This window comes from Quercus suber, unplaced genomic scaffold (genome assembly GCF_002906115.3).
Source record: "Quercus suber isolate HL8 unplaced genomic scaffold, Cork oak 2.0 scaffold_42, whole genome shotgun sequence".
Classification (NCBI taxonomy): Eukaryota; Viridiplantae; Streptophyta; class Magnoliopsida; order Fagales; family Fagaceae; genus Quercus; species Quercus suber.
In genome coordinates, this window is record NW_027069507.1 from 1777875 (window position 1) to 1791704 (window position 13830).

A 13830-nucleotide genomic window follows, 5' to 3' on the forward strand; every position below is an offset into this window, starting at 1 on the left:
TCCCATGTTCGTCGGCAAGCCAATAGACCGGCTCATCTCTTAGCTAAATATACTTTAGGCATTGATGACTTCTCTGTTTGGTTAGAAGAGAGTCCTTGCTTTCTTGAATAAGCTCTTCTAAATGATGCATTGTGAATTCCTTCGTTTCAATAAAGTTTTGTAGTATTTTAGATTAAAATAAAAATTATAGATCAGTGATAGTCCGTGCTCATGACCTTTATTAATTAATTAATTAACTAAGGAGGCTATATTTATTTATGGTCAAATTAGTGGTTCTTCACGTTAATAGTTCTTTAATGGCGTCTTAGAGTACTCGTGAAAAATATGATTTTTGTTTATATGATTGTAAATGTTATGGGTCTCAAGCCTTTTTTTTATTTATACATGTAGTTTTCAGTTTGCTCAATTAGTGTATTACTGTCAAATAAGATATTTTGAATTTGCATCTCACATACACTAAATACCAATTTGGTATCTTGGCCTAATAATAAAGAGCAATTATATTAATGCCATAGATTGAAATTCTATCGTATTTATATATATATATATATATAATATAATATAAAAGTAAGAGCACTCACATAAGTGAGTATATGATAGAAAAATAAAATAAAATTTATATAATTTTGCTTGTAATTGATCCACATCAATTAGTGTATAGTTGTGTAAATTTGCAAGTTTTCTACAATAACTATGTAAATTTACATTGATACTAATCATTTTGTATTTAATTTTATATTCTTTCTTTACGTATTCTAAAAACGAAGGAAGAGAGTGAATAGTAGTAGTGTGAAGAAAGATAAACAATTAAAATCTGATATAGAGTATTTTAAAATTTGAGTATGTAAAATAGAAAAAAAAAAGTTTTTATGTTAAAATAAAAAAATAAAAAATTGGCAAGAGTTAATGAGAATACTCTAGGGGCGTTTGGTTTGCTAATGTACTCTTGATGTGATGCACATTACGATGATGTGACATTAAGATTTTTAGTTTTTTTTTTTTTAACATTACCATAATCTAAAATTACAAAATATATTACATTATTTTAATCTCATCATCTTTCTAAAAAATGAGATATTGTATTAATGTCTTAAGATTACATTAATATAAAATTATAATAATGTAATATTACAATGCAACAAATAACCCCTAACTACTGTCCAACCTTTGATTAGTCTATGTCACTTATAATTGATTACATGTCTTGAAGTCTAACCCACCACAGGAATCTATCGATCTATCGTATGAAGACAAACAAAATAAGGATAAAAAATACGGTATCGATGTGTCTGTATCCTAGGGATCTAGGACTAGAATGGTACATTAAAAAGAATGAGGTTTAGGTCTATTGTCCAATTGTATTAGACCCTTTAAAATTATAATACGTGTCTAGTTTTAAAAACATAACCTCATCTTAACAAGTCTAGAAACCTATGACCTAAGTCTCACTCCCACCCAAAAAAAAAAAAAAAAACATGGTAGCCCTCCTCGTGTTCCAAATTCCGCAGTGTCATTTCAGTGAGACAATGGCTTATACGCCTGTCTCACCTAATACCTTCTCCGACTTGGGAAGCCTGGTCAGATAGGGTGGGGCCAAGCTAAACTTGGCTCTTGTTCGTTTGTTTAAATACTCGTTGAATACAACTGAAGGCTTGAGAAGTGGAGGAGTTTTTGGAGGTTTGTGTGAATGGATCGGCAAAGACAGAGTGAATCACGACCAAATCTGTCTGAGGTTAACGTTGTTGTTGTTGATGATTCTACTGCCTCTAATGGCCGCCTTCTCCACCTTCATGCTCTTAGTACTGATTCTGCTTCCCTTCCAAATGCAAACGAGCAGGTATTCATTCATATTGGTCACCTCTCTCTCTCTGCACATATAAACATTGATTTCTGGCTCCACACTTCCTTCACAAACACTTGCAGAAAAACATATGTTTGTATCTACAAAAACACGTTTATCAATATGGGTTTGAATTTTTTTTTTCTCATGAACTTTATGTTTGGTGTATGTAACGGTTGTGCTAGATTCTTTAATAAAACATATTTGGATTGTTTTAGAAAAAATACTTTTAAATAAGCAATGGAACTTTATTTCTAAAAATTTTGAGAACTTTTTGTGATAGAAATTTTTAATAAAAGTATTATTATTATTTTTTAAGTTGTATGATGTGTAACATTTACGTTGAAGCACATAATGCAAGCGTTGGTGTGACCCAATAAAAAATTATGATAAATAATTTAGTTTAAAATTTTTGAAAACAATTTTTTTATTGGAGTAGTATTTGAAATTTTAATGATAGAGATTTACCAAGAACAAACTATCTTTAATAATTTTAGTATACTAGTATTTCACATGTGGAAGCAGGCTAGACGACAGTCTTAATGTGTAACACATAAACTCATAAAGGGATATAAGAATTGCCCATATCCACATGGTATAAGGATGGGAATGTGTAAAATATAGGGATATAAGGATTGTCCATATTCATTTTTCACATGTTATAAGGAGGGGCATCCCAGTGTGTAGTATGTAACTCTTTCCATATGGTATATGATTTGTAATATATATCTTCAGTTTCTGCTCAGCTTTCTTCGTGATTTTCTTTACCAGTCATTTTTAAAAAGTAATAATTAAAATAAAAATCATGATTTCTTGATTACATTCTAAATTGTATGTTTCAATGGCTGGTAATTTGACACACAATTCTTTGTTATTCTGTGCTTTCATGATTTAAACAGTGTTTGGAGTTATGGACTGTTTTAATGCTAGTTGATTTTGTTGGTCATGTTTCTCCTCTTCCAATTTGAACACTTTCAAACGTATATTTAAGCTTTTATTTTTTTGTTATGTAAATTATAAGTCTTATGGTAAATAATTAATTTAATAAGCAGATGAGTCGATGGAGTACTCTGATACTTGCGTACAAGACTCTTGGAGTGGTATTTGGAGGACTTGTAACATCTCCATTGTATGTGTATCCTTCAATGCCATTGAAGTCTCCAACGAAAGAAGACTACTTGGGTATCTACAGTATAATGTTCTGGACTCTTACTCTCATTGGTGTTGTAAAGTATGCTAGCATAGCTATCAAAGCCGATGATCAGGGAGAAGGTATTACATGAACCTGGATAATTGCTTTTATTGTTCTCATATTTCTGGATTTCTTGCATAATTATTCTGAAGTGCAGTTTGCTTACTTTTCAATTTCTGTATTGGATTTGGGTGTAGATAATTGACTAATTCTAAGATTATGTCTTAATCAACTTAGTTGCTAAGTTGTTGTTATCTCCTTTCTTTTCTAGCTTATTTATTCTGAAGTGCACTTCATTTGCCTTTTGTTATCTGTACTGGTGTTGGGTGTAAATAATTGATTAATTCTAAGATTAATAATTTAGTTGTTAAATTTTTGTTATTTCCTTTATTGAGAATTATGTGGTTGGTTTTACTAGTGGATGACTTGCCACTGTTTGAATTGTTTCACTTACCAGTTTTCCACTTAAAGTGTGAGGAAATGCTATGGATTATTGGAAGAATGCTGTTTTCACCAGAATAAGGGTTGGGTGATATATCAGTGTGCTGATGCATTTCATGTTTTTTGGATGTGAACAACTGTGAAGCAACATAAGTTGGTTACTGTCTGCAATTTAAATTCTTTACTTATACGGACACCTTTTAATTGCAGGAGGAACATTTGCCTTGTATTCATTACTCTGTAGGCATGTGAATATAGGAATTCTTTCATCAAAACGTGTAAGTTCAAATTCAAGCCTTTCACACTCTATGCAGGAGGGCACTGAAAAGAAAAGTAGGCTCGGAATTTTTTTTGAAAGCAGTATAGTTGCTAGGAGGGTATTGCTTTTTGTTGCTATATTAGGCATGTGCATGCTTATTGGCGATGGTATACTTACCCCTGCAATCTCAGGTTTGTCTCCTCATTTTTGTCTGTCTTAATTATAATTTGGTCTGGTGTTTAATTGGATTTAATATTTTTAACTTTGTAAATTTGTTCAGTGTTGTCGGCAATGGATGGACTAAGAGCACCGTTTCCTTCTGTGAGTAAATGTAAGTACTCATCCAGATTGTAATAACTTTGCACAAGCTTGAGAATTTTTGGGTCTTCCTGTAAGATATTGTTAAGTTCGACTGACTCATGTATAACATAGTTGGCTGTGCTTGGAGTTGGGAATATGTTCAAGCTACATTTTGCATGATCTACTTAAACTCTTCTGTTATTTCATGAAAATATTTTCTATGTAGCCATTAAAAGCTCAAAAAATGAGAAAAGTTAATCATAAAATGCATCCCTCTAATCATATACAACTAATGATTAATTCCATGACAAAAAGGAAGAATCAGGAACAGAATCCTCCAAAATCAGTGTAGAGTCTGCTTCATTTGCTTTTAGTATGACAGTAGTAGAGAAAGGGAATTACTGTGGCAAAATTTGTAGGAGTGCATCATTAAGGCTAAAGAACTTTACGTATATTGGACGATGTCCTGAAATGATTATTATCCTTGTATTGGGCCAAGGAGGTGTGTCATTTCCAAACCAGCTAATGAATTGTGTTCAAGAAGCTTTATAAACAGGAATGTTGATGTTGTCATGAAAATCACTCTTAAGACAGAAATCAGGACATATGTTGGAGTCACTAAATGCTTTGTTATTAAACAAGGGTTTCAAAAGTCAGACTCACACAAATTCTGTCATAAACACAATGAGCAGATGTTTTGATGCCGTGATGTAAGCGGCTGATTCAGTTTGAAAGGATCACATACATTCCAAAAAATGGAGAGAATGCATGTCACGTAAACAAAGGAAAGGGAAAATATTTGGAATTTAAGTGGGAAATACAAACCCATCTTAGAGTAGGCCTCCTGTATGTTCTAGGAAAGCAAGTCAGCATTCTGTACTGGAAATTGGGGTTGCATAGTTCTATTAATACAAAAATTTACAATTTAATTGAAAAAATATCTCTTTGAATTTATTTACTATCTGGTTTGTTATCCTGCAGCTCTGGTGGAGGCACTCTCTGCAGTAGTGTTAGTTGTCTTATTCCTGTTGCAAAAGTTTGGTACCTCTAGAGTGAGTTTCCTCTTTTCTCCTATCATGGCTGCATGGACCTTGAGCACTCCACTTGTTGGAATTTATAGCATTATGCATCATTATCCAAGTATATTCAAGGCTATATCGCCACACTACATCTTCCATTTCTTTTGGAGAAATGGAAAGGAGGGCTGGCTGTTGCTTGGTGGCACTGTCCTTTGCATCACAGGTGAGTGTCATATTTAGATAATATGAATCCATAATTCAAGTAGAAGAGTAGCACAATTACTTTGGGTTGAGTTCTTTAACATTATGATAGCCTTAAACCCAGACTCATACACAAAACTTGGGTTTTGGAACTTATTGAAATGATTATCCTGAAAATATTAATTTACATAGGTTGCAGACTGACAAAAATGTCTAGAAGTTATTAATGAAAAAGATTTTATGAGTTTCTCAAAATAAGCTGAGAATGATTTTCCCAAAACGATTTTAGATATTGTTAATGTAGGATGTAAAGTCAGGTAGGTTTAAAATTGTTGAATGTTCAACTTGTAAGTACAATACTTATGGAATCTCTTTCACAATTTTCTTTCATGATTCTCTTTAGGCAGAAGGATCCCAAGAATGCACATAGTGGATATCTTTTGCATTGCTTGTTACTCCAAAGAACTCATAGGAATTATCTTTTAGTAGTTTGATATTTACACCATGACCCAAGAACTCCATTATATTATTTGGATTATTTGATTTCAGTTGATTTTGTTGAAGAACTACTAGACCTTTATGTTAGAGGGTCTAGACCTGTTTGCGTTTCTGAGTAACATGATTGAGAAAGCTTGTAAATCTGATTTGCCTTGTAATAAAATCTTCTTGATATTGATAGGTAGACTTATTCACACAAATGTACCACCATATGCAGCATTTGATCTTTAATATCATCTACCCTATTCAGGCTCGGAAGCAATGTTTGCGGATCTTGGTCATTTCAACCAACGTTCCATTCAGGTTATAGCAGTACCATTTGTTTGTTTATCTTTTAGATTTTCATGCCTTCTGCTTCAGTAGCTCCCTGACACTTTTTCTTCCATCAGATAGCTTTCTTGTTTACAATATATCCTTCTTTAGTTCTAACATATGCGGGGCAGACAGCATACCTGATCAAGAATCCGAGTGATCATGATGATGGATTCTACAAGTTCATACCAACTGCAGTCTATTGGCCTATCTTTATCATAGCCACATCAGCTGCAGTTGTTGCAAGCCAGTCGCTCATATCAGCCACATTTTCGGTAATCAAGCAATCTGTAGTACTGGATTATTTCCCTCGAGTGAAGGTGGTACACACATCCAATAGTAAGGAAGGCGAAGTTTATTCCCCAGAAGTGAACTACATCCTCATGATTCTTTGCGCTGCTGTCATACTCATCTTTGGAGATGGAAAAGATATTGGAAATGCTTTCGGTACGGTAAATAAATAAAATCTGTAGATTGCTTTATACTGCATTCACTATTTAAAAAATTGTTACCAGTTTATAGATGTTAATCTAAATCAAGTTCCAATAAGTACTGCAATTAAAGTTTTTTAACAGTTTGACATCACCACCAATGCAATCTAAATCAAACTAAATAATACATCATATTCTCCAATTTGAAGACTGTTTTGAACTTCCTTCATCTCTTTACTGTTTTAGTCTATTGTTTAATCTATGCAATCCTTACAAAATGCTGATGCATCATGACCTTGCTTGCAGGTGTCGTTGTCAGTCTAGTGATGCTCATTACCACTATATTGCTGACACTTGTGATGATCATAATATGGAAAACTCCACCTGTGCTGGTTGCTCTATACTTCTCTGTGTTTTTTGTGATGGAAGGTGTTTATGTGAGTGCAGTCTGCACTAAAATTTATGAAGGTGGATGGATTCCTTTTGCCATATCCTTCATTCTTGCTGTTATTATGTTTGGCTGGTTTTATGGGAGACAGAGAAAGCTAGAGTATGAGTTAACACACAAGATAACTTTGGAGACACTAGGATTGCTTTTATCCAACCCTGGTGTCCAAAGGGTTCCTGGATTGTGCTTCTTTTATACTAACATTCAAGATGGGCTTACTCCTATTCTTGGACACTACATTAAAAACATGAAATCCCTTCACAAGGTCACCATATTCACAACTCTTCGATATTTGTTGGTTTCTAAGGTTGCTCCACATGAGAGGATCATCATCAAGAAACTGGGCCTAAAAGGGGTTTATGGGTGTGAGATTCAGTATGGCTATGCAGATTCCTTAAATCTTGAAGGAGATGATTTTGTAAGTCAAGTTACCAATAGCTTGCAGATGCATCTACAGGGCTGCTCGGATGGTCTAACATATGATCCTGTGGAGATCCAAGAAGAGATTTTTGATTTGGAACAAGCAAAGCAGGCTGGGGTGGTTCACGTCAGAGGGAAGACAAGGTTCCATGTAGGCAAGAACTGTGGCTGGTTTGACCGTATCATGCTTGCATTTTATGAAGTTATGCACAACAATTGTCGATCTGCCTTGCCTGCTTTGGGGGTACCATTACCGCAGCGTATTGAGGTTGGAATGCTTTATGAGGCTTGAAAGGATGATTTCTATTGAGGGTTTGTTTGAGATCCACTTATTTTACTAAAACTAAAAACTTTTTACTGAAAGTGCTGTAGATAAAGATAAAAGTTAATTGAAATAGAATAGTAGGATCCATGAATAATATCAAAAAGTATAGTGGAGTCCATAAATAATACTAAAAAGTGTAATAAAGTCTATAAATAGTAGTAAAAATAAGTTAAATAGTAAAATAAACTGGCTTTTTAATTGGTAGCTAAACGCACACTTAGTGTTATCTCCTCTATGTGATTTTTAGTAATATACAGGTATACAAAATAAGTCTTAGCAAAAGAGAGGGAGATAGAGACCAGAATTAATGAATTGGTGTGAACCAGAGGTTTAGACCAACATCTACAACCTATTAAAGCTTGTTTGGATATCATGAAAATTAAGTGATATCACTCAATTTTCATGATCCATCATCCAAACCGAGTGAGTTTCACGAATCACGATCTGTTTGGTTTAGTTTTGGATAACTATTTTTATGACTCAAATATTCAAAATTTTGGATATAGATGATAGAAAATGAAAACACAATTTTAGTGTTTTCACATTTTCAAATTATGAGTTACGTGACATTTTAGTAAATACATAAAAATAATGGGACCCACTTAAAGTCTTGTCACATCAATTCTCTTTCTTATTTTTCTTTCTTTCTTCCTTTTTTCTTTGGGTCACAAGCTTGGTTCTGGTGTTTTTTTTTTTTTTTTTTTTTTTTTTTTTTTCACTCTAGTGCCATTCTTCTCTTCTCTTTTCTTTCTTTGTTTCTTCATAGCTGCTGCTTCTTTTTATCTTCGTCTCTTCACACCGATTTCTTTTTCATTCTTTTTTCTTGATGGGTTTATGACAGTTGCTTCTCCCCATTTTTTTTTTTCAGCTTCTTATCATTCTTCTTCATTCTTTCTTTTTATTCACGGATGATGGCAGAGGACTTTGATTTCAGTTGTGATTTGCATTTTAATCAGGTTAAGGTGTGCTTTTTGGGCTTGGAGTTGTGGATTTTGTGGGGTAATTTTTTCTTGTATTTCTTTTTATATTTATTTTCATTATATATATGTAAAAGAATTTTCTATGATGTTGAAGGTGTTGGTGGATTTGCTATGGTGGATGGGTTTGATTTTTGGTGATTTGTACGGTGGTGGATGCAAAACAATGGCAGTGGGTTGGGTTTTTGAGAATTACAATTAGTGGGTTTGCGGGTTGTTGGAGGTGTTAGAGGCCAAAAATGGGAGGAGAAAGGTTTCGATCTTTCAGGCTTCGTGAAAGAGGAGAGGGAAAAAAAAAATGAAAGACATGGAGGAGAGAGACATGTTACTGTTCTGATATGAACAGTACATGAGCTCCACCACTTTGTCAAAATTTTGAGTTGAGCTCACCCAGATTTGAAGCCAAATAAAAATAAGATAGAGTTAAAGAAAGAGTAGAGATAGAGATATGAGTTATGAAAACTGAGTTTAAGTAATGAGAAATGAGAATTGAGAATTGAGTTTTGAGTTAAGAGTAAACCAAAAAAGCTCTAAGGGATTTTGTGAAGTAGTTTCAAAAAATTTGAGTTTCTACATCTTTTTATTTATTTATTTTAGGAGTAACAAAAAGAAGGTGTCTAGAAACTTGGGGAAAGAAGGATCAAGCTCAATATTATAGGAATGTTCATGTTGGGTAAAATATCTGTTTAAGATAATTAAGGCGTTCCAAAATTGATTGTACTTTATGTCTATGATTGTATATTCGTAGTTTTCAAATTATGCAAGTTCCTAGTCTCACAAGATCATTTACGATTTCCTTGTCACACATTTAAGAGTTCAATTAAGAATAAAATGGTCAACGAATAGATTCAAAAATCCTAAAATTTGGACATAATCTCCAATAAAATTCCAGCTTACTAAACTTTCACCACTTTTTTGTCAATTAAAATTTTTTTTTCTCATATTTTCTTTGCCCCTCTTTCAAATTTATTTATCCTTAAAAAATCTTTTTGATCATTAAGTTCATGATTTTAAAAACTTAATTATATATTTTAGCAAAATTTGGTACTAAACTGAATCTTTTTAATATCCTCTAAACACGGGTGATCATGTGATTAATCATATTATTATTTTGGAATTCTTTTCTTGTTTATTAGTGCTTAGCAATAAATCTTTCTATATTATGATGATCATTTGGCCGACAAACAATGCATTGTATGTTGGGTGAAACTTGGTTAAGCTATTGTTTAATCCCTCAATTTGACCATTTGAATGAAAAATATTTTTAACCATCAATTTTTAAGGATTAAATATAAGCAATAAATAGTTAAGATACATAAAAAATTTATAATAGGTTAACTGCAAATTTTTATATATAATTTTATAATAGATACATTAAAATTTTATATATAATTTAAGGACCAAAATAATAGGTTAACTGGAAAAAAAAAATGACTACATAAAAATTATAATTTTTATGTTGTTTGTTCCAAGAACTTTTAGAAAATTCTAAGAATAGAATAACTATTTGGTTCTATCTTTATATATTTCAATCCCCTTTGAGAAAAATGTCAATGAGCTCTTACTCAATCTTCCGCTAAAAAAATTGAATACAAATTTGAAATAAAAACTGAATTAACAAAATCTCAAAAACATCTAAATTCCCCGAAACCAAAACATGAATCAAGTTGATTTTTTCATATTTGATTGAATCCCTAGCCAAAAGGCTTTAAAAAAAGATTAAACGAAAATCAAGTCGGTTTAAAGATTTGCAAATTTGCTAGATACTCCAGCCTTCATAACCATATGGAAAGAAACACACTCTGTATTTACTGCTTATCAAACAAAATTCCTTCTTCAGTTTTGTACACCAAAATTTGATTTATGAATCTAAAGTTAAAGAAGACATAGATTTCAAATTTCAATGGTAATGAACTACAATATGTTAGGGTTACAGATTATGAGCCACCACACATCATGTACACTACACAACCATAATGGATGTCTCAAATAAACTGGAGCAACACAAAACCCATAACAAAAATCTTGGAAAAAAATGACACCCCTACAAAATATGAACGCAATTAAAAAAAAAAAAGGTTTCACGCAATTGCTTTTTCGTCCTTTACTTTGTGAACCAAAACATAGCTCTCTTTTGTTTGTACCTGAAGAAGAAGCATCATCACAAGCTTGTTGGCGAGCCCGGAATGACCAGAGTTGCACGACATCATCTTTCTTGAGATCATTCGACGTATGAACATTATTCCAAGTGTTCCTCAGCACATACACATCAGGGTTGTTCCGCTGAACCAAAAATATATCATGACTTTGGAGCTCGGGATCGATGAGTGGCGCTTTGATTTTTTGTCCTTCTATAAGCTTCTTTTTCTCTTCTTCAGTCAAGAAATCCTTCGACAGTATTTGCCCGAACGGTATTGAAAATCGATTTTTATTCATGTTTGTGTCACACATGAACAGCTTTTTCTGAATCACCAGCAATTCATCACTCCCACCCATTTCTTTGATCACATCCTTGAATTTTTGAGGCAGATTGGGCGGCGGCTCCAAATGTTGTTGATCTCTGAATCTTGCTCGCTTTGGAACAGGAACAGCAGTGTTCATGAGCACCTTTTATTGCATTTGGTTCTTTTTCTTGGGTTCCCATTCCGATTCCAAACTCCAATCTTGGTCATCATCATCGTCTCCAAATCTTGATTGATTATTTCCAACAGGCACAGAGACTGGCTTCTTGAGAGCCTTTTCTTGGAACCGCCTTTGAATCTCTCTGGCTACGATTGAGATCTCAACCAACGCGTCAAATTTAGACTGAGTGGGAGCAATAGTATGATCCTCCATATCATGAAGGCTCATGTCCTCCAACAGAGACAAATCTGTCTTCATCTCAGTACTTCCCTACTTTTTGTTGAATCCATGGAACTAGAAAGCACAATAATACTAGATACTAAAAAACACAAATGAAAACAATGGCTTTTGTTTTTGTTTCCCAAGAGCGAGCAATCTTTTTTTTTTTTTTTGGATTATCAGGAGCGAACTATCAATATTTAGAGAGAGAAAAATGTTGGTTTTAAGTATTTGCTATTGAAATTATTGAATAATTCAATTTGATGGGAAGGATTTAAATAAATTCCAAATGACCGTTGTAAGATTACTTGAGTCGGTGGGATGGGATGGGGTTCCAAGACGACAAGCTTTTTATTTTATTGTATTTTATTTTTTAAATTGCCTGCCTAGTTCTGGTTAATCAGTAAACGACAAGTCGTATAACAACTTTAAGACTCCCCGTTTTAAAGATGAATGAGAAAAGTTTGGATGGTTGGAGAAGGTTTGTGCTTCTTGCAGTAAAAACGAATTGTCGTATAACATGAATTCTACGGGTGTTGGGTGGAGTATAGTACAGACTTTAGAGTGGAGACTACAGACTAGAAATGGTGATAGTTACACGCTGGATATGGTCACGCAACAAAGTTCATGTATCACAATTACACAGCTGTGTGTGACTAGCCATGTGTAACAATAATTAGCGACTTGTAGTAAAAACAAATTGTCGTATAACAATTGTACAACTCCCCATATTAAGGATGAATGATGTGGGTGTTGGGTGGTGTAGTCAAGACTACAAATTACGAATAGTAATAGTTACACAACTAAATTGTGTATCACAATTACACGTACAACTGTGTGTATGGCCGTGTGTATATAGTAATGTGCAACAATAATAGGCACATACTACTCTCAGCTTTTTTGGGGATTTCTAGGATATAAATAAATAAATAAAATAGGAAGAGACGGAATGAAGTTTTTGAATGAGATGGTATCGGGTCATGGAAAGTATGTTTGTGGAAGAAAATGGAATAGGAGAGGGTTTGAGCTTCTTCAGAGTAGTGTAGGAATTGGTGGGATGGAAAACGGGAGCTGAGCAAAAAGCTTTCACTCAAAGCAGATATTGTGGAGAAAGAAAAAAAATGTAGGATTGGATGCTCTGCCAGTGCTACCATCATTTGTGAATGGTTGCATGGTCTATTTATAGGAGAAGGAAAGGAGACATTAATTAATGCTGCTAAGTTGCAACTTAATAGAATTAACCATCCATCATGAACTGATCTGGGAGAGAGTGCCGATATTTGACTGCCTTTCAGAGTGAATGTGTAAATGCTGGGACCTGTGAGTGGGAAGAAGGGAAAGAAAAAGAAGACGAGTTATAATGATATTGATTCATTGAGAAGATTTTATTATTAAAACCCGAAGTGAAAGAAAGAGGAGGAGATTCAGAATTAGGGGCATTACAAATAAAATACCTGTCTGGCTGGACTTGATGTGTTTGATTAACGACGGAATTTTACATATTAGTATGGATAGGCAACTTAATTCCCATTAGCTTTGCACTAGTTATTAATATTCAACATTTAGCCACATTTCTTATTTTTGACCCTGCAACATGCTCAAGATTCAATGAAAAGTAGAAGTTCAGATGAGGAATCAGAGGAAGATACTACTGAATCTGATGAAGAAAGTGAGGAAGAACCCTCCAAGACTCCAAAGAAAAATGTAAATTTATGTATCCTGCAGTTTGTGTGTTTCTATATATTTGTGTTTTGGTGGAGTGACATTGCGTAAGATGAAATCTGTAGTGGTAGAACACAACTTGACAATATTTTTTGGGCATTTGTCCTGCGTGGAGTCACCAAATTGAAGCTACATGGTCCATGGTCCATGGTCCATGATCCTAGATACAAGCATGTGTAACTTACCAATAAAAAAAGAATGGTAAGGAATATTTTGCTCAATTGTAATTAATCAATTAGTTAGAATCATCATCTTAGGGGAATTCCATTTTAAAAGTGGATACTAATGCTTAAGGTCTGTAATATCAATTTTACCGTAGACATTTAGAACCTTCAATAATAGCTTTGGTCCTAATTAATGCACAAGCTCCATAACCTCTTGAACTGAACACTGATGCGGAGGATGCTGTGTCACCGAAAAGTAAGCAGACTGATTCAAAATCTGAGAAGAAAACTGTGATTGGCTGTTATAGTGTTATGCCTTTCTCTTCTGGGAATTGAATTATTAAATTTTCATAGATTTTGTGATGATTTCTAATAAAGTTTTGCAGCCCAAACCCCTACTACTCTTCAAGAGCAAACAGCATCAAAGACCCTGTTTTTTC

The 13830-nt window shown here is 33.6% G+C and overlaps 2 protein-coding genes across 3 annotated transcripts; one reads left to right on the forward strand and one right to left on the reverse strand.

Annotated features, from left to right (window-relative positions):
* The first annotated feature begins 1465 nt into the window (after positions 1 to 1465).
* LOC112035527 (probable potassium transporter 17) lies at positions 1466 to 7780 on the forward strand. Of its 2 annotated transcripts, none has more exons than XM_024068348.2 (8): positions 1466 to 1837; positions 2893 to 3112; positions 3684 to 3923; positions 4013 to 4063; positions 5014 to 5274; positions 6001 to 6053; positions 6140 to 6509; positions 6800 to 7780. In XM_024068348.2, exons 1-8 carry the CDS (start codon positions 1688 to 1690, stop codon positions 7651 to 7653), a joined length of 2199 nt encoding a protein of 732 aa, XP_023924116.1. In that variant the 5' UTR covers positions 1466 to 1687; the 3' UTR covers positions 7654 to 7780. The 2 variants fall into 2 exon arrangements, with proteins under 2 accessions (XP_023924116.1, XP_065627407.1); XM_065771335.1 differs by having other exon boundaries at positions 6194 to 6509.
* Positions 7781 to 10600: 2820 nt separating this feature from the next.
* LOC112035490 (B3 domain-containing protein At2g31420) lies at positions 10601 to 11264 on the reverse strand. Its single transcript, XM_024068321.2, has 2 exons — positions 10808 to 11264; positions 10601 to 10626 (listed from the first exon to the last, which is right to left on the reverse strand). Exons 1-2 carry the CDS (start codon positions 11262 to 11264, stop codon positions 10601 to 10603), a joined length of 483 nt encoding a protein of 160 aa, XP_023924089.2.
* Between the last annotated feature and the right edge of the window lie 2566 nt (positions 11265 to 13830).